The 23,338-nt window shown below is 44.3% G+C and overlaps 1 protein-coding gene across 4 annotated transcripts in view; it reads left to right on the top strand.

Annotated features, from left to right (window-relative positions):
- The window catches only part of LOC137376988 (protein phosphatase 1 regulatory subunit 12A-like), a 190,686-nt gene that overhangs the window by 72,576 nt on the left and 94,772 nt on the right, over positions 1–23,338 (top strand). For all 4 annotated transcript variants that reach the window (XM_068046047.1, XM_068046048.1, XM_068046049.1 and 1 more), the window contains exons 2-5: positions 3,679–3,809; positions 9,266–9,384; positions 18,921–19,080; positions 20,373–20,517. In XM_068046047.1, coding sequence (XP_067902148.1) covers positions 3,679–3,809; positions 9,266–9,384; positions 18,921–19,080; positions 20,373–20,517 — 555 coding nt within the window. The remainder of the gene's footprint in view (positions 1–3,678; positions 3,810–9,265; positions 9,385–18,920; positions 19,081–20,372; positions 20,518–23,338) is intronic.

The following is a 23,338-nucleotide window of genomic DNA, read 5'->3' as shown; positions in this document are numbered from 1 at the left end:
TGTACTCCAGGTGTAATCTCATCAAAGCCCCATACAATTCCAGCAAGACATGCTTACCCCATTGCAATAAAGACTAACATATCATTTGGTGGCCTGTTTCGGTGCTGTATCTCTCTATGACTCTATGACCTGCGCATGAACTTCCTGATGCCAACAATGTTGGACTGTTAAAGACAGGTTTAGAACCCAAAGTTCTCTCTCTGTTTCATGTCAACAGACCCACACTGCTGAACAGGCATTGATGTTTCCGGCTGCAGGGAGCCAGTTGTTTCGGTAATCCTGTTGATAGAATTGCCACTCTTCCAGTAAGACTGCTGGCATTGTTTCCTCCACTCCACCTCCTCACCCAAAAAGCAGACAAAGACGCACACTCACAGCCACTTTAAGAAAATGGAATTGCTGAGATTTTTCCAGATGCATATCTGTTTCGGGGATCCTGTTCAGATGGAGCTTCCTGATACAAGGGGATTTATGTTGTTTTGCTTTGTCGGTTGCCTTGGTTACTGCTTATAATTTGTAAGCTTTCCTGCTGCTGTTTCAGTTCAGTGGGAGTATCTCTGACTCAGCCCTCCCCTTCTCCAGCCCACCATGTTTTCCTCCACCATACTCCCCCAGTGTGCTATGCAATGCCCTCCTTCATCACTTTTGCAGGATTTCTCTCCGAACTGTTCATGTGCCTTTAAAAAGACGTGACCGACAGTTCAGTGCTGAGCTGTACAAACCAGACAGGGCTCAGATTTCCCCTTATATTGTGCTAGAATAATCTGTGACGATTGTCAACATGTGTCTGGTGCAGGAGGGTGCCTCTGTCAATGAAGCTTTGTCATAGCAAGAGTTAGTGCCTTGAGCGGAGTGAGGGGTAAGAGAGAAAGTAAGAAAGTCACTAGGTATGTATAATGTAGTGGAAGCCTTGTGACTGACTGCAACATTACCTTTATTGTATCGCTATTTTGAGTAAAGTTTTTGTGTTGAGATTTATAATGGAATAAATATAAGTAAACATTTCGCTTCTCACGCTGAAATTGCAGGCTCTTGGCCACTAGGTAATGGTGTTAAGTTCTTCGCTTCTGTCTTCCCAATTTTTGCCTTGCACAAGTAGGGTTGCCAACTCTGCTTGAATATATTCCTGGATTCATCGTATGATGACCTGCTCCAACTGCCCCCTATTTTCCCACTGTTGTTCAAACTGTAAGCGACTTTTGAAGTTTTATTTTAAATCTCCACTTTTTTCCCAGTTCTACTCCTCTCACACCCCAATTCCAAAGGCTTCCAGCCTAAATTTAAACTACAGTTGGGGCTCTGGCCCTGTTCCACTGCCCATCAGGTTCTAACTCTCCTCGATCAGAATGGGCGTTACTCTCCCGAGCACTGCTGCTGACAACTTGGGGGAAATGGGCCTTGTATATGTGGTTCACTCATGCACAGCACAGTGACTGTCATGACTTACAAGGAAACTCTGTTGTCTGATCCCTGCTGGTCTCCCCACTATTAAGGAACTCACCACTTTATTGCAGGTTGTAAGGATGAGGGAATCGGGCCCAATGAAAATCATCTGGAAATTCAGTGAGAGAGCAACAGGGAGAGGGAGGTAGAGAAAGAGAGAGAGAGGGTGAGCAGGAGAAAAACACACTGGGGGAGGGGGAGAAAGACCAAGTGAAGGAGAGGAAGAGAGAATCAGAAACTGGGGGAGGGAGTGAAACAAACAAAGAGAGGAGAGACACACACTAGGGGCTGGATTTTAAGAGCCCGCGCCGAGATCGGCGGTGAGCTCAAAAAATGGCGGCCTGTGCGAGCCAGCACAATCACCCACATGGCAGCTCATTTAAATAGCCAAGGCGGCCCGCTCCCCCCCCCCCCCACAATCACGAGGAGGGGGCGGGCTGTCCCTCACCGGCAATGGTGTCAGCTGCCTGTGCGCAGAAGCTGGTGCTCTTTTTAAAGGGCAGCCAGCTCTGTCATCATATTTAATTTTTTAAAGATACACCTTGCAAAATTTATCAAATAAGTATCCAATGCCCCTTTCCCACCCCCTAATAACAATTACATTAACTATTTGCTCTTTCCCCCAAAACACTTGCCTTTTAAATCTGTCCTCTTCTCTCCCCCGCCCACTGCACAAAGTTTAAAGTTCACCCCTTCCCACCATCCCCTACACTCATTACGTTTATTTGACGCCCCCCCCCCCCACCCCGGCACTGAAAATCTTAACTCCTCCCCCCACCAGATGGGGAATTGAGGGCGCGGGAATGCCGGCTGCCGCACTGAGGATCACGACGGGCCCGAAAGATTAAAGTTAAGTTTATTTAAATTTATTTATCCTGTTGATTTAAATATTGTATATCAGTTCTCATCACCCAGCATCAGGGGGTCCGCCACAGAGCCTTGCCGCTGCAGGGGAATCGGGCCAGGCCCTCCCGGCGTCAGCCTCTGTGCCGGGCCTCTGCCAGAACAGTTTTCCACTACCACATCCGCACCCCCGGCCACGGAGTCCGATTTTGTGGGCTTGGTAAAATCCTATGAGAAATCTTCGAGAGAAACACACAAGTTGGAGCAAGGGAGAGTTCTTGTCAGTCTGTACTGTACTCTAATGTATAAAGTTTTATTCCAGGAATCAGGCAGCTTTACTGTTGTTCCCTGATGGCTGAGCCTCATTTTCTCTCTCTCTCTCTCTCTCTCTCTGTTTCTTTCTTTCTCTCTTTATTTGTTTATCTATTTATCTATTTATTTAACCAGAAAATCCCCAGAGCCAAGCGATAGCCTCCTCATTTGCTGAGTTTAAGGTGATTAGTCCGCCATTTAGTCTGTGGAGGGGACACTCCTCGGTAATGTGCGGCATTGTTTGTGTCTCTCCACAAATGCATAAGGGGTTTGTACTGAGGCCAGAGCAGTGGAGGCTGCACAGGGCCCCTGAATTGTTCTGAACCTGTTTAGCAAGGACCACTCTTGCCGTGGTAGTTCAAAGCCTGCCATTTGGCAGATGGGGTTTGACACAAGGAACTTGTTAGTGACTTCCCGTGTTTCTCATTCCATGATCCAAAGGATGTCTGCTTGTAGATCTTGCTCAGGAAAGTTGCTCCATATGGGCCGCCGAGATGGAAGGTGGGCAGTAGGTGGATTGAACATGTCATTATGGAGTGGTAAGTGAGGTGCATTTACACCTCCTCTAGTCCCATCTTTTGTTTCTTTACTTGTCGGATTACTGTCTCTTACCCTGCACCATCATCCCTTCTGTCATTCAATCTCTCCTACCTTCCACCCATCACAGACCTTCCTTTATGCTCCTCCTTCCCTCCCCCACTTTCCCTGACTCTGTCCTTGCTTAATACCTGTTATATCTCTAATTTTTTCTGCGTCTAATGAAAGGCCATTGATCTGAAGCATTAACTCAGTGTCTCGCTCCACAGATGCTACCTGACCTGCTGAGTGTATCCAGCATTTTCTGTTTTTTTTAATAATCAGTCTTGCATATTGTGCACACTTCCTTTCTGTACTGTTTTTCCTGTCGTGCATCCTGCGACTCACAATGAGCAACATCGCAGGAGATCTTTGAGTAACTAATTTTCAAAGTTTGACCCTGACGCAGTGGATACAGTAAAAGAAAAAGTGAGCGAGGGTATTGGGCGGGGGAAGCAACAATGTGAGACTGTCTACTGATAGCTGTCTTCTGCTCTCTGACAGGCCTGCATCGATGAAAACCTGGACATGGTCACTTTTCTGCTGGACCATGGAGCTAATGTTAATCAACCTGATAATGAGGGCTGGACAGCATTACATGCAGCGGCCTCCTGTGGTTTTATGGACATCGCAGAGTGAGTGTGGATACAGCAAGTCGATAGCGATCGATTCATCCTCATTAATTGCCCCTGATGGTGTATCAAGCACATTTCCAGAATAGGCATTCAATTAACTTCATGTCCCCAGTATTCAACCTTAGCTCATATATGCCGAGCTCGAAAATGAGCAAACGCTGACCAGTAGCTTCAAAAACCTGACTACTACAAAACAAGCAATTGCATTGAAAGTGCAGTGGGACAACAGACTTGTAATGTAAGCTGTAGATGGCCCAATATTTCTGCACTTATATTGTAAGCAAAAAAAAACAGGTACTGAAAAGCTTGGAAGAGATTCAAAGATTCGAGGCATATAATTTATTTTCTAAGATTGTCGGGAGGCATGACCCTCAATAAAAAAAAAAGACTTTTGACATTATTTGGTACATTTCAAGTATCTTGAAATCTACGATGAACATTGGTTTGCAACTTTTGTTTTAGCTAAATAAGAAGGAACATTTAATCAATTCTATTAAAAACTACTGTCGTCATTAGGAAATGAATTGATTTTCTGAAAAGTTTTATGATTCTTATTCCAGGAATAGAGAATGATTGGCTTTAAATGTAAAATGGCTGTTAACTATTGTCTTGACCATTTTGGCGAGGGTTTTCAACAGCATGTTTAGAATTGTGTACTCGACTTCCAAGTGCTGCCCCGTACCTCTGCATGAACAGTATTTGCCGAGGTTGGGAATTTGCTCACCTAGAGTATTTCGAATTTTATAATAAAATTAGGCACTCTGATGGTGGGCCGAAGGGCCTGTTTCAGTGCTGTATCTCTAAACTAAACTAAACTAAACTAATCAGTTTTAATACTTCACAGTTGATACATTTTCAATCTGAAAGACAGAGGAAAATAAGTGACGGTTGGATAACCAAACTATAATTTCCTCAAAAGTAATTTTCTTCTCTTCAACCTATCTACTTCCATCCACCAGCGCACAGAAACACTCTCTCATGGAATCTTCCCTGTTCAACCTGGCACTCTTTTTGTGCTGTTGCCACTCCTCCCCTCCAAATCAAGCTGGCACTTTCTGCCATTCCCCAGTCCACAATTACATTCTTACTGCTCCCCCCACACCCCCGAACCTGGCCACTTCCCACTGCATTTTCAAGCTGGCATTTTCTTCTACACTCCCCCCAACACCGCACCCCCCCCCCCCCCCACCAAGTTGGCATTTTCCTCCCCTCCCTACTGCGCCACTGTATGTTTGTCCCCTCTGGGAGGGTCACTCTAAGTCTCGTACCCAAGTTTTTGAGCTGCTTTTGCAAATTAAAACAATTGAACATGGCTTCCAGCAATGTGCAGGGATTCCTGTGAATTCAGATTATAACAGTAACAGGACAAATGTTGGGTCACACCGTCCCATGACAGCATTGGCTGGGCACATGGACCAGTCCACCAGCACACTGATTGTCCCTCTGTTGCAGTTTGGCATGTACCACTGGCTTGTTAACCCTGTAGACACACTTTTTGGGATTTTCTTCTCCCTGCTGCTTTCACATGCGTTCAAATCCTCTGAAGAAGGAATTTTCCTCCACACAAGATCAGGGGGCAGGTTGTTCAACCTTGCCCGTCTAAGAGCGAAGTCCAAAGTACGGAAAGTCCTCATCAGAGAACTCCTCTTTGCTGACGATGCTGCTTTAACATCTCACACTGAAGAATGCCTGCAGAGTCTCATCGACAGGTTTGCGTCTGCCTGCAATGAATTTGGCCTAACCATCAGCCTCAAGAAAACGAACATCATGGGGCAGGATGTCAGAAATGCTCCATCCATCAATATTGGCGACCACGCTCTGGAAGTGGTTCAAGAGTTCACCTACCTAGGCTCAACTATCACCAGTAACCTGTCTCTAGATGCAGAAATCAACAAGCGCATGGGTAAGGCTTCCACTGCTATGTTCAGACTGGCCAAGAGAGTGTGGGAAAATGGCGCACTGACACGGAACACAAAAGTCCGAGTGTATCAGGCCTGTGTCCTCAGTACCTTGCTCTACGGCAGCGAGGCCTGGACAACGTATGCCAGCCAAGAGCGACGTCTCAATTCATTCCATCTTCGCTGCCTTCGGAGAATACTTGGCATCAGGTGGCAGGACTATATCTCCAACACAGAAGTCCTTGAAGCGGCCAACATCCCCAGCTTATACACACTACTGAGTCAGCGGCGCTTGAGATGGCTTGGCCATGTGAGCCGCATGGAAGATGGCAGGATCCCCAAAGACACATTGTACAGCGAGCTCGCCACTGGTATCAGACCCACCGGCCGTCCATGTCTCCGTTATAAAGACGTCTGCAAACGCGACATGAAATCATGTGACATTGATCACAAGTCGTGGGAGTCAGTTGCCAGCATTCGCCAGAGCTGGCGGGCAGCCATAAAGACAGGGCTAAATTGCGGCGAGTCGAAGAGACTTAGTAGTTGGCAGGAAAAAAGACAGAGGCGCAAGGGGAGAGCCAACTGTGCAACAGCCCCAACAAACAAATTTCTCTGCAGCACCTGTGGAAGAGCCTGTCACTCCAGAATTGGCCTTTATAGCCACTCCAGGCGCTGCTTCACAAACCACTGACCACCTCCAGGCGCGTATCCATTGTCTCTCGAGATAAGGAGGCCCAAAGAAGAAGACAATATTAATAAGAATGCTTGACCTGATTTCCCACCATAGGAACATAGGCATGTGTAGAACTGGAAGAGATCACTGTAGACCATAAACAGTCCCCAAGTTTCAAAATACCTATTTGCTACTTCATCTCTCATGTCTCTTGGTCACTTTATGTGCCAAATACCCGTCCAATCGCTCTTCAATTTGCTCCCACTATCCACCTCCACTGTCTCCTTGAGCATATGGTCACCCACCTCCCTCTGTGTAAAGTAGCTAAATCTAAACTGATTGTTTCTCTTTCCTCTCCTGAGCTGCTTGTAGATTTTGTGGTTATTCCAAGCATTATTAGGAATCAGCTTATATATACCCCTTAAAATCTTGAATAGCTGAATGAAGTCTGATCAGAACCACCTTTTCACTAGTGTAACACTTCTAGCTTCTGTTGCTTTATTTCATAGTGCAGGTGACTAATTGATTTAGTTGCCTACCTTGGCACCCTCTTCAATGCCAGGAACTCCCACTAAGCAAGTGTTTAGAATTTTGCACAGTACTGTAGGTGGGCCAGACCAAATCAATTATAATTTCCTGGGACTTTCTCTCACTCTGGCTTAATATTGTACTCCCATTGTTTATTCCTCTTCCTCAGTTTTGTTACTTTGCATTTATCCATTTTAACATCTACTGGGTCGGTTATCTTTTTAAAGGACTGCTAGATTTGTCAAACATGACCTTCCTCCTATGAAGCCAGCTCCCCTGTTATTCGACCATATTTCTTCAGCTGTTTTATTTTCCCCTCCCTCAGGATGTTCTCGAATGATTGACCTTTCCAGACGTCTGGTTCAGATGTAGATTGGGGGTGGGGGGGGGGGGGGGGAGTTGTTTTTTTACTTTTTATGTATTGATGTTATGTTTACACTTCTCAAATCCTTGGGCATTACTTCTGTTTCCAGTAGTTTTCCCAGTGATGCCCATCAGGATATGATCAACTTCATTAAGTTCATTAATTGGATATGGTAATGTAGTGGTCATGTTATTGGACTTGTACTCCAGAGAACATGAGTTCACAGTCACCAGTTTGAGAATTTGAATTATGTTTTTAAATAAGTGAAGAAATTGCATCAATAAAAGTGGCCATGAAGTTGTTGAATTGTCGTATAAACCCGACTGGTTCACTAATGTTCTTTAGGGAAGAATACCTGCCATCCTTGCCTGGTTCTGGCCTATATGTGACTCCAGTCCCACCCCAACATGGCAAACTCTTCACTGTCCTCTGAAGTGGTCTTGCAAGCCATTCTGTTGTATCAAACCAGCACCAGCAGTTAAAGAAGGTCCAGCACTATCTTCTCAGGGCAAGTTAGAGGTGGGCAATAAATCCCATCCTTGCCAGTGACGCCCACAACTTGGGAATGAATTTTTGTAAAAATAATTAAGAAGCCTGCTTTTTAGTCCTCTGTTCTACCTATTCTTTGGTGGTATATGGTTGTTATCTATTCTGTAAGGTATTCAATTTTTCCTCTATATTCCTTCCTTTTAATTATGATTTTCACTCTGGTTCTCTCAGTTTCTTCCTTATTTCTTCAACCCTCCATTTTGTATTTCCCATTTTCTATTATAAACGTGACCTTAAACTCAGTTGTAACATGATCGTTTTCTAACTATAACCTCTTGTCCTATCCCAGGGTGGATTATGTAGTGTCAGGCTGAATTTCACTTTCCCCTCTGTGCCCCCACCCATCCCCACCCCCACAAATCCCATACCCTGAACTTCCTTGTTCTTGGTTTGTGTCCCTTTATCCATTAATATATGAGGAAAAGAAATTCTTCTAGTGTAAAATCTTGCTTAGGCTTGTTAATTTTAAACCTATGCCCTCAAGTTCTGTTCTTAAATTACTCTGCTCACATCTTTATCTACAACTCCCAGCACTTTTAAGAGGTGGCGTTGCTTGATGAGACAGTGTAAAGTAGAAATGCCAAAAAGGGATCCATACAGTCTCATGCAATTACATGTGGTGGTCTTTAGTTATGTCCCTAAATTCTGCAGTGGCTCCTAAATACAGTATCTTCCCTATTGCATCTGCAGATATATATGTCTGTCAGTGGGAAGCATTGATGCTCTCGACCTTTTTAATGCAGCCTGGGCTTGATCCATCACTAGCTGGAACCAGCTGAAAAGTCAGTGGTGAGCCCGCCTCCGCTGGGCCAGGGGAGCCATGCCGGGAATTTTCGCTTCCCAGGCCCTTAATTGGTCTTGGGTGGGACGTCCACCTCCTTGAGGCAGGAAGTCCTGCCTAATGGAGCTGCCGACCAATCAGTGGGCCGGCAGCTCTTGGTCCCAGCAGTGCCACTGGGAGTGGTGGCCACTGCTGGGACTACACCCAGCAGGAGAGGAAGGGCAGCTGCCAAAAGATGGTGAGTTTTTGTGGCCTTGCCAGGGACAATCAGGAATTGATAGTGTCAGACCCTTTTATAAATTCACCCATCATTGTGACCCTAATAAAGAGATGGCTATGCATTTGGGACTCTTTTTCTAGGGAAAGATAAGTTGAAATGTCAGAGCTGGCATTCAGTGTTGTCAGTCACTTGGCAATCAAATCTCTTGGTAAGTGTAAGATCTAACTGAACCTTTTCATCTTTCCAGCTGTTAAGTATCATCTAACAGCAGCTTATGCGAGTCATTAGAAAGCTGGTCAGTGACCATGCTGAGCCCAGTTAGTAATGTGACTGAGCTTACCCAAAGTTCAGTTCAAGCCAACCTTGTGAAGTTGCCAGAATTTAGGCAGGAGGATAGATGCTATCCAATTGATTCTGAATGTGTTTTCTTGCTCCTTCATTAGGTATCTAATTAAACAGCGGGCAAATGTTGCAGCTGTGAACAGTGAGGGGGAGCTGCCGATTGACATTGCCCAGGGTGAAGCTATGGAGAAGCTGCTGAAAGTGGTCATTAAAAAACAAGGTAAGAGCTCTGGGTAACCAGACTACTCATTGGTGAGAAGACGTTGCTTCACTATTGAAGATATGTACAAAGATCTATCTAAATGAACTTGGAGAGCCATACTCCAGACCGGAGGGCAAAAAGATTGACTTTAGAACTGGTTGGTGTAAAGGAACTATAATAGTTCTTCAGAACCATTGAACTGAAGACTAGTATGTTATAGTGATAATTTCAAACATTAAGAATCATTCAGAAGTAATGAGTTGATTGATTGTATAAAATGAAAAAAAAGCTGATCTCACCAGGATGCTGATATCAAACAGGGAAAAGAGCAGCCATGTTTCTTTTCTACTGACTTAGTGTCATTACTGTGTTTCTTTGATAAGTTTTCTCCACATACCTCTTGAAAGCACTGATCCTTCCTGGGGTGTGGTTACATGATGTCAAGTATTCTTTGGCATCTTGCCCTTTCTTCTTTCTTTGGCCTGCTTGTCTCGAGAGACAATGGTGTAAGTGCCTAGAGGTGGTCAGTAGTTTGTGAAGCCGTGCCTGGAGTGGCTATAAAGGCCAATTCTAGAGTGACAGACTGTTCCACAGGCGCTGCAGATAAAATTGGTTGTTGGGGCTGTTACACAGTTGGCTCTCTCCTTTCGCTTCTGTCTTTTTTCCTACCAACAGCTAAGTCTCTTCGACTCGCCACTCTTTAGCCCCGCCTTTATGGCTGTCCGCCAGCTCTGGCGATCACTGGCAACTGACTCCCACGACTTATGTTAAATGTCATAGAACTTCATGTCGTGTTTGCAGACGTCTTTAAAGCAGAGACATGGGCAGCTGGTGGGTCTGATACCAGTGATGAACTCGCTGTACAACTCGCGGCTCACATGGCCAAGCCATCTCAAGCGCCGCTGGCTCAGTAGGGTGTATATGCTGGGGATGTTGGCCGCCTCGAGGACTTCTGCGTTGGAGATACGGTCCTGCCACCTGATGCCAAGGATTCTCCGGAGGCAGCGAAGATGGAATGAATTGAGACTTCGCTCTTGGTTGACATACGTTGTCCAGGCCTCGCTGCCGTACAGCAAGGTACAGAGGACACAGGCTTGATACACTCAGACTTTTGTGTTCTGTGTCAGTGCGCCATTTTCCCACACTCTCTTGGCCAGTCTGGACATAGCAGCGGACGCCTTTCCCATGTGCTTGTTGATTTCTGCATCGAGAGACAGGTTACTGGTGATAGTTGAGCCTAGGTAGGTGAACTCTTGAACCACTTCCAGAGCGTGATCGCTGATATTGATGGATAGAGCATTTCTGACGTCCTGTCCCATGATGTTCGTTTCCTTGAGGCTGATGGTTAGGCCAAATTCATTGCAGGCAGCCGCAATCCTGTTGATGTGATTCTGCAGACACTCTTCAGTGTGAGATGTTAATGCAGCATCGTCAGCAAAGAGGAGTTCCCCGATGAGGACTTTCCGTACTTTGGACTTCACTCTAAGACGGGTAAGGTTGAACAACCTGCCACCTGATCTTGTGTGGAGGAAAATTCCTTCTTCTGAAGACTTGAACGCATGTGAGAGCAGCAGGGAGAAGATCCCAAACAATGTAGGTGCGAGAACACAGCCCTGTTTCACGCCATTCAGGATGGAAAAGGGGACTGATGAGGCGCCGCTATGCTGAATTGTGCCTTTCATATTGTCATGGAATGAGGTGGTGATACTTAGTAGCTTTGGTGGACATCCGATCTTTGCTGGTAGTCTGAAGAGACCACATCTGCTGACGAGGTTAAAGGCTTTGGTGAGATCAATGAAAGCAACGTAGAGGGGCATCCGTTGTTCATGGCATTTCTCCTGTCGCTGGCAAAGGGAGAACAACATGTCAATGGTGGATCTTTCTGCTCGAAAGCCACACTGTGCCTCAGGGTAGACACGCTCAGCCAGTCATTACTGTGTTTCTTTGATAAGTTTTCTCCACCTACCTCTTGAACGCATAGATCCTTCCTGGGGTGTGGTTACATGATGTCACGTATTCTTTGGTATCTTGACCAAGTGACCATTTTCATGTGTGAGCTTCATGAGTGAGTATTTCTAAGACTTCAGTTGTAGGAGGATTTTACAGAGTCTTATCCTATTCTTGCTCATCTTTCAGTCAAGCACCTTTTCCCTTCTCGGCTCAAGGTTGTTCAGTCTTTGCTATCATCCTATGATTGACATAGCCGAGAGCAGGTAACTCAACACAAACTCAGATTGAAACTAGAACCACCTTTGTTCTGTTTGACTCAGTGACTAAATGTGTGTACCAGCTGAGGTCTCAGATGAGCAGTCAACTAATATCAATCCAAACCTTGCTGCTGTTGGATTCAGTAACTGTTCTAAGGCTGCATTTTGTTGATCTTGTCACACCCATATGACCCTCACTGAATGCATCACAAATCCAGACAGCATCTTCAGTAAATGGGTTCTGGGTAAGACAACTCACAATATTTCTGTGATGGTGATGATTCTATTCGTCTAAGTCAGGGAGCAGCCACACTAAAGTGAATGGAAGAAATAAATGCTTGCATTAATATAAAGTTTTACCCTATCTCTCTGTTCCTTTGCTGAGTGCTTTGTGTACAATGAATTGTTGTGACATGCAGTCAGATGTTTTGGTAGCTACAGTAGTGACTTGAGAATCTCTAACTATCAATTTCTGGTGGTTCTGACACAGATTTTAACTGAACTGTGAGTGTCTCAGCAACACGTATCAAGGTGTGAATGTCTTCTGTGTCACTGTTCCTTTGCATCTAGTGCCCATTATCCAGACTAAAGTTAATTCTTGGCAGCTTCCTCAATGAATATTGTGAATTGAAATCAATAACTTGACGCGTCCTTCCATTTCTCCTTTTCTCCATAGCTGGTCAAGTATGGTGCAAGTATTGATTACCTCTTTTAACTACCTCAGGATAAGGCCTGTATGTAACCAGTGCTTCACCTTGGTGCTATACTGCTGCAGAAATCAATGGCAAGCAGTGGATTCCCCATCCTGAGCCACAAGCAACACGGAACATGCCTGTGTAGATGAATTGCACAGTCCCCTTTGTTCCTCAGCACAGTTTCAAATATCTGCATTGCTTTTACAGATGTATGGAATGGGTTTATTCCCTTTGGTGGAGCTACTTTGAACTTTCAACATAAGAATCATTGAACTTCAGAGATTCTAGGCATGATTTCCTCCTATTGCAGAGACACTAAATGGATCATTTATGTCTTTGAAAATTCAGTTTATCTGCCTTATCACAAAGCTACCCAGTACTTCATTCAGCCAGGGGCAGGGAGAGGTGATCCCATGTGTCACAACTCGGAAGCCAGATGGTGAAGGATAGAATACTGTCTTCATTCACTTACAAGCTTTTATTTGCAGAGGCACGCATTGCATACCGTTCACCTCCAACTGTATATATATTATTGAGATATGTTGTCATGCCAACATACTATGTTGAATAATAATTTTTTAATTCACCGGCTGGAGACCTGAATTTTTTTTTCAAGAAATTAAAAAGGAACAGATAAAAGATGACTTTGCTAGCAGCTTAAGATGGTCACCTAATTTACCACATTGCAAGGCCTATGAGGTGGACAAAGAGTCTGGCCCATCCCAACAAGAACCAAGACTTGGGAAATTTAAGGGAACTGCCTGTTCCCATTAGCAAAGCATCAAGACTATCACTTGAACAATGGGACCATGGTTGTGAGAAAGGAATCCCCAGACATGGGTTGTTTTAGTTGTAAGAAGGAATACACTTCTGACTGCCATGCTTGAATCACTGATTGACTGTCATGTGACAAGCCCCACCCCCCCCATCTGTGTTTTTAAGCTGATGTTTCTCTGCAGCAGGCTGACAAGTATCTGCACTCGGACAAGTGCAGACCCAAGTAGGGGTCCCTCCTTTCTCTCCCTCTCCATTCCAGCTTGCAAGCTTCGAACCCTGCCTGCTGGCTGACCACCTCTGCATTCTCTAGCTGCAACCAGAGACCCATGAAGGAAAATATCCGCATTGCTGTTTCCAAGAGACCCACCGAATCAGCCATCTATCTCTTTAAACTGGAAGCCTCAGGACCACCGGATTCAGCTCGAAGCCAGCTGAATCACCAAACTCTACAGACTGTATACCCCTTTTTTTCTATAGACTCTACTTGACCAATTTACCCTTCCCCACTCTGTGACCAATATTGGAATATTGAAGTGGAATGATGGAATGGGGAGGTTTTAGGGGTCGAAAAGTAGTTCAAAGAGGTGGTGGTAGCAGTGCAAGTGAGCTAGGATCACAATAGGACTGAGGAAGTGGTAGTTGGGGAGGGGGTAATGCCAGGGTGAAAGGGCCACGATGGACGTGAGGGACTGCAGGGAAGCACTAGAACTGGGGGACGTGGACAGGAAGGGAGACACTGGGAGCTGGAGGCCACATTTTCCTAGCAAATCACCACTAGAAAATGCTGCCTAAGATCATCAGTGTCTCCTTCTCCCACTATCCTAACCATCACCTCCAACCCACAAAGAAAAATCAAAGGAAAACCAAAACACAGAAAAACAGATCAGCACAGGGAAGCAAGAGGAAGTGTCAAGGAGAGAGAAGCAGATGAGAAGGCAATGAGACAGAAACAGAAGAGGTGAAATAGTGTGAGCAACAGCAAAACAAAGAGTAATCAAGGTCAGTAAGAGAAAAACAAATTTCACACGTCATGTGTGACACCACAGGAGATCCTGTGATAGCTAGTGTAGTTAAAATAGCAGAATGTGGGACAGATCCTCTGCAGTTAGTGGCCCTACCATAGTTTGATTGTCCCAGCCCCCCACACCCCCAAAGAAAGAAAGACAGACTAACTTGCATTTATATCGTGCCTTTCACACCAACGAAATGTCTCAAGGCACTAGACAGCCAATGAAGGACTTAAGAATTATAGTCACTGTTGTAAGAAATGCACTGAAAGGTTCCACAAACAGCAATGAGATAATGACCGGTTAATCTATTTTAATGTTGGCTGAGGGATAAATATTATCCAGGACACCAGAGAACTCCTCTGCTGTTTTTTGAATTGTGCCCTTAGAGGGCAAACAGGGCTTCAATTTCATGTCTGATCTGAAAGTTGGCACCTCAGACAGCACAGCAGTTCCTCAGTACTGCATTGGAGTGTCGGCCTAAATTTTGTGCACAAGTCTCTGTTGTGAACCCATGAGCTACAGACTCAGAGCTGAGAGTACACTCACTGAGACAATTGACACTGTGGGTGGAATGTAATGATGGCTGATGGAGCAGGAAGTGAGGCAGGAGTGGCGATACCATTGAATCACACAAGAGGCACAGTTTCGGAATTCCGATGTTCAGGAGTCTGGGCCGCATTATACCGGCGGCAGGGAGGCAGTGAGGTGGCGATGCTGCAGGGGAGTGGTGGGAAGCCAATTGTCATTGTTAAAGAGGTACTAGGTCTCATTTACATGCAATTGAATGAAATTTAATGCTACCTTTTTGAATTAAATGTGCGGCGCACGGGGATCACAGGCTGTCAGATCCCCAACTACTCAAAGGTGGCGGCATCCAGGCGAGGCCGTGTGTTCTGAGGGGTAGGTCAGCCATTGTGGAGCTGCCTTCCATTAGAGTGGAAACTTTTGTGGAAAGGGGAGAGGAGGCCATCACAATCACTCAGCAGGACAGCTGAGAGGAGCTGAGGGACAGTCACTCAGCAGGGCAGCTCTGAGGAGCTGAGGGGCAGTCAGTGAGCAGGGCAGCTCATTGGAGCTGAGGGGTGTTGTGTATTGTGGTAGCGTAGATTGAGTGTTGTTTAAAGCAGTCTTGCATTCTTTCTAGGGCTAAGGAATAACTCATTTGTTGTACACAGATATAACTCTTCACACTCTCCACAAGCCTGTCTAGCCAGCACACCTCTTGTGCTGCTCTAGCTTCTTCCCAGCTAAATAACTATGTGACTATTACATCATCATCACTACAGTGGGAGGGGTTTACTCTCGCTGCCTCAAACCTTAACCCTTTCAGGCCCTTATACTAAATCTCCGCCCACAAGTCTTTGTCCTTATCTATTTTTATATATATATTTTGTTATACACATTCATTTTGACTTTACATACTACCCCATCTTCCCCCAAGAAGTCTGTCTCTCACGAATTCGGCCTATCAGGAGACTTCACACTCCCCCTGATTGAGTTCTTATCGGGTTCGGAAGATCAGTAGCCTTGCTTCAAAGTCTTTTTGAACGACTTGGATGGCCTTGACCAATGTTTGTAGTATCCTGTTGTCTCTGGGCTTCTTGATCATCATCTGGTTCATCCAGATAAATGATTGATTGTTGCTTCAGTGGAATAGGGTTAATGTTTCTCCTATTTCGTCCTATAATAGTCTCTCTATAATCTCTGGTAATTTTCATCTTTTTGGATGACAACACCATCTCATTCTAGGTCTCGTATCCATACCTTCTCGCCTTCCTTTAGATGTAAGTTTCTGGTATGAAATCCTTTGTTGTAATTGTGAGCTTGTTGGTTCCTGTAGTACTTTTCTCTATCTTGGACTTTTTGATTGTCTTTGACATCTAGCCCCAGAAGTAGTTTTCTAGGGAGGTTGGGTTTTTATCTTACTCCCCATCAACAGCTTAGAAGGTCCACACAACAACGGAGTAGATCGATAGTTAATCAATGTGGTTGGAAGATCTTCATTCTTCTTCAACAATGCCTTTATTGTTCTTACTCCTCTTCAGGCCTTGCCATTCGACTGAGGATATCGTGGTGAACTCGTGAGATGTTCAAATCCCCATTTTCTTGCAAATTGTGTGAAGTATTCATTTGTAAATTGTGGTCCATTGTCTGATATGACTTCATCAAGGATGCCATGTGCCGCAAAGGTCTCCTGCAAAATTCAGATAACAGGTTCTGTTGTTGTTGAGTGCAACCTTTTCACCTCAATCCATCGTGAGAAATAATCGATCACGATTATATAGGAGTTTCCGTTGTACATAAATAAATCCATCCCCAGCCATTCACAGCAAAATTTGCTGTAATCAGAGGTTCCCTCTGCTCTGGTCTATGTATTGCACATACTTGGCAGTTCAGGACCATGTTTTCCATGTCTTTGGATATTCCTGGCCGCCACATGGATGACTGAGCCCATGCTCTGCACTACGTTATGCCCATGTGGCCTTGGTGTAAACGTTACAAGATATCCGATCTGAGTGAACTCAGAATGACTAGTCTGTCATTATGTACACCAGCAAATCATCGATGATTGTGAAGTGTTTTCTGAATTCGTAGAAAGTTTTCATGATCTTACCACTAGGACATTCTTGAGGTTAACCCTGTGTGCAGTATTGACGTGTACAAGTACGTTCTTCACCCTGCTTTTGGCTGTGACAAATTTCTTGCAGTTTCTGTATACTTGCTGGCCACTGTTGTGCAGTATATTGTGAATACGACTCTATCTCGTCCACAAAGTTCTCGTTCTGTTGAGTTGGATTGTCTACCATTGCTCTTGATAGCCTCTTAGACCTCTTAGCAACTCCCACGGCAGTCCGGCAGGGTCACGGACTCTGCATTCAGGCCTGGCTGCCATTTAAAAATAGCACCAGCACCTGCCCAGACATCAGCTGACACCAGGATCGGCGCCTTCTTGCCAGCCCCCAGAACATGATTGGTCAGGCCTCGTGCCTCCATCTTGCTAATTGGCCAGCTGCTGCGCAATTGCATTTGGCCGTCTGCTTCTGTCCCAAGCTGCAATGCCACCCGCTTCCGTGTCCGCTGCCAAGACCCGCGCCGCTGACATTAAATTCTGCTCTGTGTGTTTTTTTCAATGTAGGTACGAACCGGTGGGGCCTCTGCTAAACGAAAGGGTGTCTTGTTCCCAAATTAGCTACTTTATTTTAAACATTTAAATCAGCATAAAAATTTTAAGATGCCATCTTTTTGCTGGTCTCCCAGTCAATAGAGCTGGAGAAACAAGTGCATCAAGAAAATGTCATTGGAGGGAAATCGATCAAATTTTAAGTGGAGAGGATTACTCATCCCAGCCTTTTAAATGGGAAGAGTTGATCCCCATCTATTTAAAGAACAAGCGCAATCACTTGCTTTACTCATGACAAACAGAGAGATTCACTAAGCCCCAGCCATTACTTTTCATTCTATAATGCAAACAATGAATCAGCTATGAAATATCGATCGTCTGGTGGAAAAGTAACTGATCGCTAGGACATTGGTCAGGTTCTGCTGAATGGAACAGCGTTAAGAAGTCAGACCAGACCTGGCAATATCTTTACCAGTGAGCCAACAGCAGAGCTACATTTACTCACCTGAAGCCTGATTCCAGAGGAGAATGATGAGTTATTTGAAACATGTTGACTTAGAGGAAGTTAAGTGTAAAATACTTGTATTTACTGGCTAAGTGCTCACTCATTTACATGTACTCACATCAGAAAATTATTTAGGATTGTTGCAAAGTTTTGAGTTCAGAATGTGTTGGCTGCGGATTGGCTGGGTGCTGCCAGTAGAACGCCATTGTGAATGATTGCCCTAGATACTGATAGAGCCATGCCAACCTGATCCATCAAAGAGTGTTGCATCATCGTTCCTATACACAACCCTTGCTGAACTAGTTGGTAGCACCTGGCGTACATACGGACCATGAGTGTAATGTGAGGGAGCTCTAAGTGCTGGAAGACTGTTTGTCTCTAGATACACTCCCAGGTGTAAGTTGCTGCACGCATCGACCAGCACTGGTTGTGTAAAGGGCCAATGTCCAGCTGCCCCCAAATCATGAGCACTCTCATTGTGTACTCATTCTATGTATATTTCTCTCCTTGTGTGTCTGTCTCCTACTCTCCGTCACTATCTGTCATTTTGTCAGCTGTTTCTCAATGCGAGCACTCTCGCCTCTGAGCTGGAAGGCTCTGGGTTCAAATCCCAGCTCATAGACTTGAGCACAAAATCTAGGCTGACACTCCTGTGCTGTACTAAGGGACTGCTGCATTGTTGGAGGTGCTCTCTTCTGGCAGAGACATTAAGCCAAGGCCCCATCTACACTTTGGATCTAAGTAAAAAGACCCACTATTATGAAGAAGAACAGGGGAGTTCTTATTGGTGTCCTGGCCAATATTAACTTTCAACCAACATCACTAAAAAACCATCTGACCTGACACAGGCAAAAGTGCTACCCACTGAGGCACGGCTGATATTTTCCTCCTAGACTCCAAACTTCTGGTAACCTTTGCTACCTGACTGAAAGCGTTCAGTTGAAAGACACTTTGCAGGTGAGAGTGCCACCACCCCATGCTGACATCTCATGAGCATTCTTCCTCATAAACCATGCTGTGCTCTGGGAAGTCCTAGAGGAATTCTAACCCTAACCACAATTTAAATGGCAGCAGAAACTGAGAAAAATGGGGGAAAAAATGTGGGGGAAGAAAAGGACAAATGCTGTAAAAATGGCAAAAGCAACTGATGCATGGAGCAAAATGTATTTTCAGACACTGAAGGAGTTGCGGGTCTTGTGCTGATATGACAATGTCAGGTTTTGCATCTCTCGATTTCAGGGATCGATGTGGAAGTAGCCAGGAAGGAGGAAGAGCAGCGAATGATCCAGGATGCTAGGCAATGGCTAAATCGAGGAAAATTGCAAGATATTCGGCACCCAAAAACTGGAGCGAGTGCCCTTCATGTTGCTGCAGCCAAAGGCTACTTGGAGGTCATGAAGTGAGTGCATTGTGGTTCTGCAGAAAATAGTTGGGTTCCCAATATTAGTGAACAGACTTTACCCTGGCTGCCCATTTACCCAGTTTCATAAAGGGATTTTTTTTAAGAGACGTGGAATCTTTAATACTTGATGTTTAGTTGACATTGTTTTTTCTACAAGAACTTTGCTGCTTCACGCAATAGGAACAAATTTTACTTGCTGTAAAAGCGAAAACAACAAGGGCAGCCTATGATATGCGGAGGAATGTTGGGATGGTTGCAAGAAGGTTCTTTCATCTGTACCAGGCTAAGTGAAGTATGGGACAAAATAATAGTCTGAGGAATCCTCAAGCTAAATATACCTGAGTAACTACTGTACACTTGAAGCTGATCTGGGTTAGCAGTTGAGGTTGCAAGACAGGTCAATTTGGAGAGCCTGTGACATATCCAGATTGGGGGTCTAGCCCAGGTGAGTGAAGTGAAAGAGTGCTGAAATAAGAAGATAATCTGTGACACTTCCATTCTTGTGCAGTAGTCCTCCAATCAGTGTCATTTCCCTGGAGATCTCTGGGGCTGGACTTCTCCTCTGTGATACTGCATGAAATCAGAAATGATAGTGAATGGGCAGGATGGCCTACAGCTGGAAACTTGATTTCAGTTTTTCTTGGCTACAATAAAATGTTATATCTCTTGGGACTTGTCCTGTGGAATCTGGATTCCAATCTAGCTCACACTGACAGCATAGCAGTCTGCCCATTCTGATGGCTAAAAGGATCCTGAAAATATCATTCTTTACTCACTTGCTGGTGGCTGCAAAGCATGAAACTGCTTTTGACATAGTGCTATTTGACACTAAGTAGTCAATCTCAGTCACAGAGTTAATAAGGATGGCTGATGTGGGAAATGAAAATCATGTGGTCAGTGCACGTGTTGGGACAATGCAGAGGTAATTTATTATTTGTATAGCTTGCGATGTACCTGACCTGGGCAGGCTTGATGCAGCTGTGTAGAGGGAGCTTTACTTACCTTGCACCTGGCTTTGACACTGAATACAAAGTGGGGAAAAGAACTGCTATCCTTTACTTTGAGCTCAGACTTCACCAAAATGTTTCAGAAAAAGAAATTCACTGTTTGCTACCTCCACTTTTATTGGCAGGACTCAGTGATATTTCTAATTGTGCTCCAAATATATAAAATGCAGTAAGCAGGATTATTTATCTAAAGGAAATTCTGGCTTTTACCATGAAGGTGCTTTCTCCTATGCTAGCCTTTCCTGCAAGAAGTCTTTGTGTATCACACTCCTGTTGTTGCAGGTTGTTAATCCAGGCTGGCTTCGATGTGAACTGCCGAGACAATGATGGTTGGACTCCATTGCATGCAGCATCACACTGGGGCAAAGAGGAACTATGCAAACTGCTGGTGGAGAACTTGTGCAACATGCAGGCCATCAATAAAGTGGTGAGTCCTACTAGCATTCAGTGAGGGGTTAAGAGCTCCCACATTGACACTGCTTATTTCTCCATGACTGTGGAAACCAGCTATTGAAGTTGTTGTCTCAGGCTCCTCTCTATTACTGTGAGTTGATGTGCCCCTGATATGGTATCAAGATTTACAGACCACAAAGATCTTTGGTTCCATCCCAGTCTATGCTAAGGCAACCGCTAAACTACTACAGATAGCCTTGGTGCCCCAGACTAGAGAAAGGAAAACTCAGCCAGGGGTTCCCATTCTTGAACCTCATCCATTCACTCCTGGATGGAACAGGATTGGGCATGTCTGCATGTTAATCCAGCTCCCTCACAGTGTCAGGCTCAGTGAATCTCTCGTAAAATCCTGGATTCCTTATACTTACAGGTTTAGTTACTTCTCCCAGCAAGTGGTCCTATCTGAGAAATGTGAAGTGATTCACTTTGGTAGGAAGAACATGGAGACACAATATAGAATAAAGGGTACAATTCTAAAGGGGGTGAAGGAGCAGAGGGACCTAGGTGTATATGTGCATAAGTCATTGAAGGTGGCAGGACAGGTTGAGAGAACAGTTAATAAAGCATACAGTATCCTGGGCTTTATTAATAGAGGTTTAGAGTTCAAGAGCAAGGAAGTTATGTTGAACTTGTATATAACACTACTTCGGACTCAGCAGAAGTATTGCCTCCAATTCTGGGCACCGCACTTGAGGAAAGATGTGAGGGCATTGGAGAGAGTACAGAAAAGATTCACTAGAATGGTGCCAGGGATGAGGAATTTCAGTTATGAAGATAGATTGGAGAAGTTAGGACTGTTTTCCTTGGAAAAAGAGAAGGCTGAGAGGTGATTTGATAGAGGTATTCAAAATCATGAGGAGTCTGGACAGAGTAGATAGACAGAAACTGTTCTCACTCATGAAAGGATCGAGAACGAGAGGGCACAGATTTAAAGTATTTGGTTAGCGAAGCAAAAGTGACATGAGGGAAAACTTCTTCACGCAGCAAGTGATTAAGGTCTGGAATGCGCTGCCTGAGAACATTGTGGAGGCAGGTTCAATTGAAGTATTAAAAAGGGAATTAAACAGTTATATGAAAAGGAAGAATGTGCAGGGTTATGGGAAGAAGGAGGGGAATGGAACTGAGGGAATTGTTCTTTCAGAGAGCCAGTGTGGACACAATGGGCCGAATGGCCTCCTTCTGCACCGTAACAATTCTGTGATCTTATTAATTGTATCAACACTGATGTTAATCCACTTCCCTCACAGAACCACTGTACAGCTTTTCACAGCCATTAGAAAGCTGATGCCACAAATAATCATATGAGTAATGCACTATATTTCACTATTTTGCACTTTATTAAATTACTTTGGATTGCATTATGTTACACTATGTTATTGGGCCAAAGCTTGCTGAAGTGGGACATATTGTGATGAGCACTGTTGGACCTTTTTCCTTGCACCCTTCAGCTTGAATTTATTTTGCCCTGTAAGTTGCTGGAAGTACGAGCTGATAACAGTGAGGCGAGGGCAACAGGGCATCTGGGACCTTAGGGAACGATGGAACCAACAGTGCATGTCCTTAACCAGTGAGACTTAAGAATTGAGAAAGAAACAGAGGAACACAGAGAAGCAAGGTGAATTAGAGTCAAATCAGGTGCAGAAAGAAAAATAGAGAAGGAATGATATATTGGATTAAGAGACAGAAAAAGAGATAGGAAAACTAAGAAAAAAAGCTAAAAAAATGTAATTTAATTTTTTAATATCTCTAAGAGGAGTTTACTACATGCATGAATGAAACTTGAACAGTTTAAATTGTTCCCTTTCCGGGCCGTAGAGATTGTTTGGCATTGCATTCGTTGGCGGAAGGGTTGAGAAACAGAGGACACCAATTTAAGGTGGTTGACAAAAGAACCAAAGGTGAAATGCGGAAAAGCTTTTTTTATGCAATGAGTGGCTAGGATCTGGAATTCACAGCATGAGCGTGTGGTGGAGGCACATTCAATCATGGCTTTCAAAAGCAAAGTAGATTATTATTTAAAGAGAAAAAAATTACAGGGCTACGGAGAAAAGGTAGGGGAGTGGGACTGAGTAGCTCTTAGAGAACCAGCATGGACAGGATGGGCTAAATGGCCACCTCCTGTGCTGTAACTATTCTATGACTTTATGATTCTATTAACAATTATCTCAGCTTTGAAAGGGTCCTTATACTCTTAATCGCAATCCCTAACTTCTGCAGCAAGTCTAGTGGGCAATTAATGTTCAAATTCAGCAAATGGCGAAGCTGCATAGATTGACCAGCAAGCTCTTGAAATGCTTAACTCATAGTGTACCTCTTAATCCCCAGAATTTGCTGACCCATCTGCATGTTAATAACAGTGCATGTCGATAGCACACTCTTATTTTTCCTGTAAGATTTGGCCTATTAAATCTTCTGTTTTATCATACTACATTGTACTGCATGTCTATGCTGGACTGTACTGCACTACAGTGCATTGTATTACATGGTTTCACTACATTGGTCACTGTATTACATTTGGTAGGATTACATTTCTTTCCTATGCTCTAAAGTGTTATATTGCACTGTAAAACAACTTAGGTTGATATAAACTTACTGTAGTAAAATCCCAAGGCATTTTGCAGAGCTGAAACTGATGCCAGTTGGTAGTATAGGAATTAGGGGCGATCGAAAGTGGTGGTTGAGGAGAGAAGTTTTCAGGAGGTTTTTGTAGGAAGAAAGAGATTTTAAAAAAAACTTTTTCACATGTGGAACAGAGTCTTGGAAAAGGTAGCTAATTTCAGGTTAGTGATATATTT

Source organism: Heterodontus francisci, chromosome 14, assembly GCF_036365525.1.
Source record: "Heterodontus francisci isolate sHetFra1 chromosome 14, sHetFra1.hap1, whole genome shotgun sequence".
NCBI classification, from domain to species: Eukaryota; Metazoa; Chordata; class Chondrichthyes; order Heterodontiformes; family Heterodontidae; genus Heterodontus; species Heterodontus francisci.
Note: the sequence above shows the minus strand (reverse complement) of the source record. Positions and strands in the feature narration are given on the sequence as shown.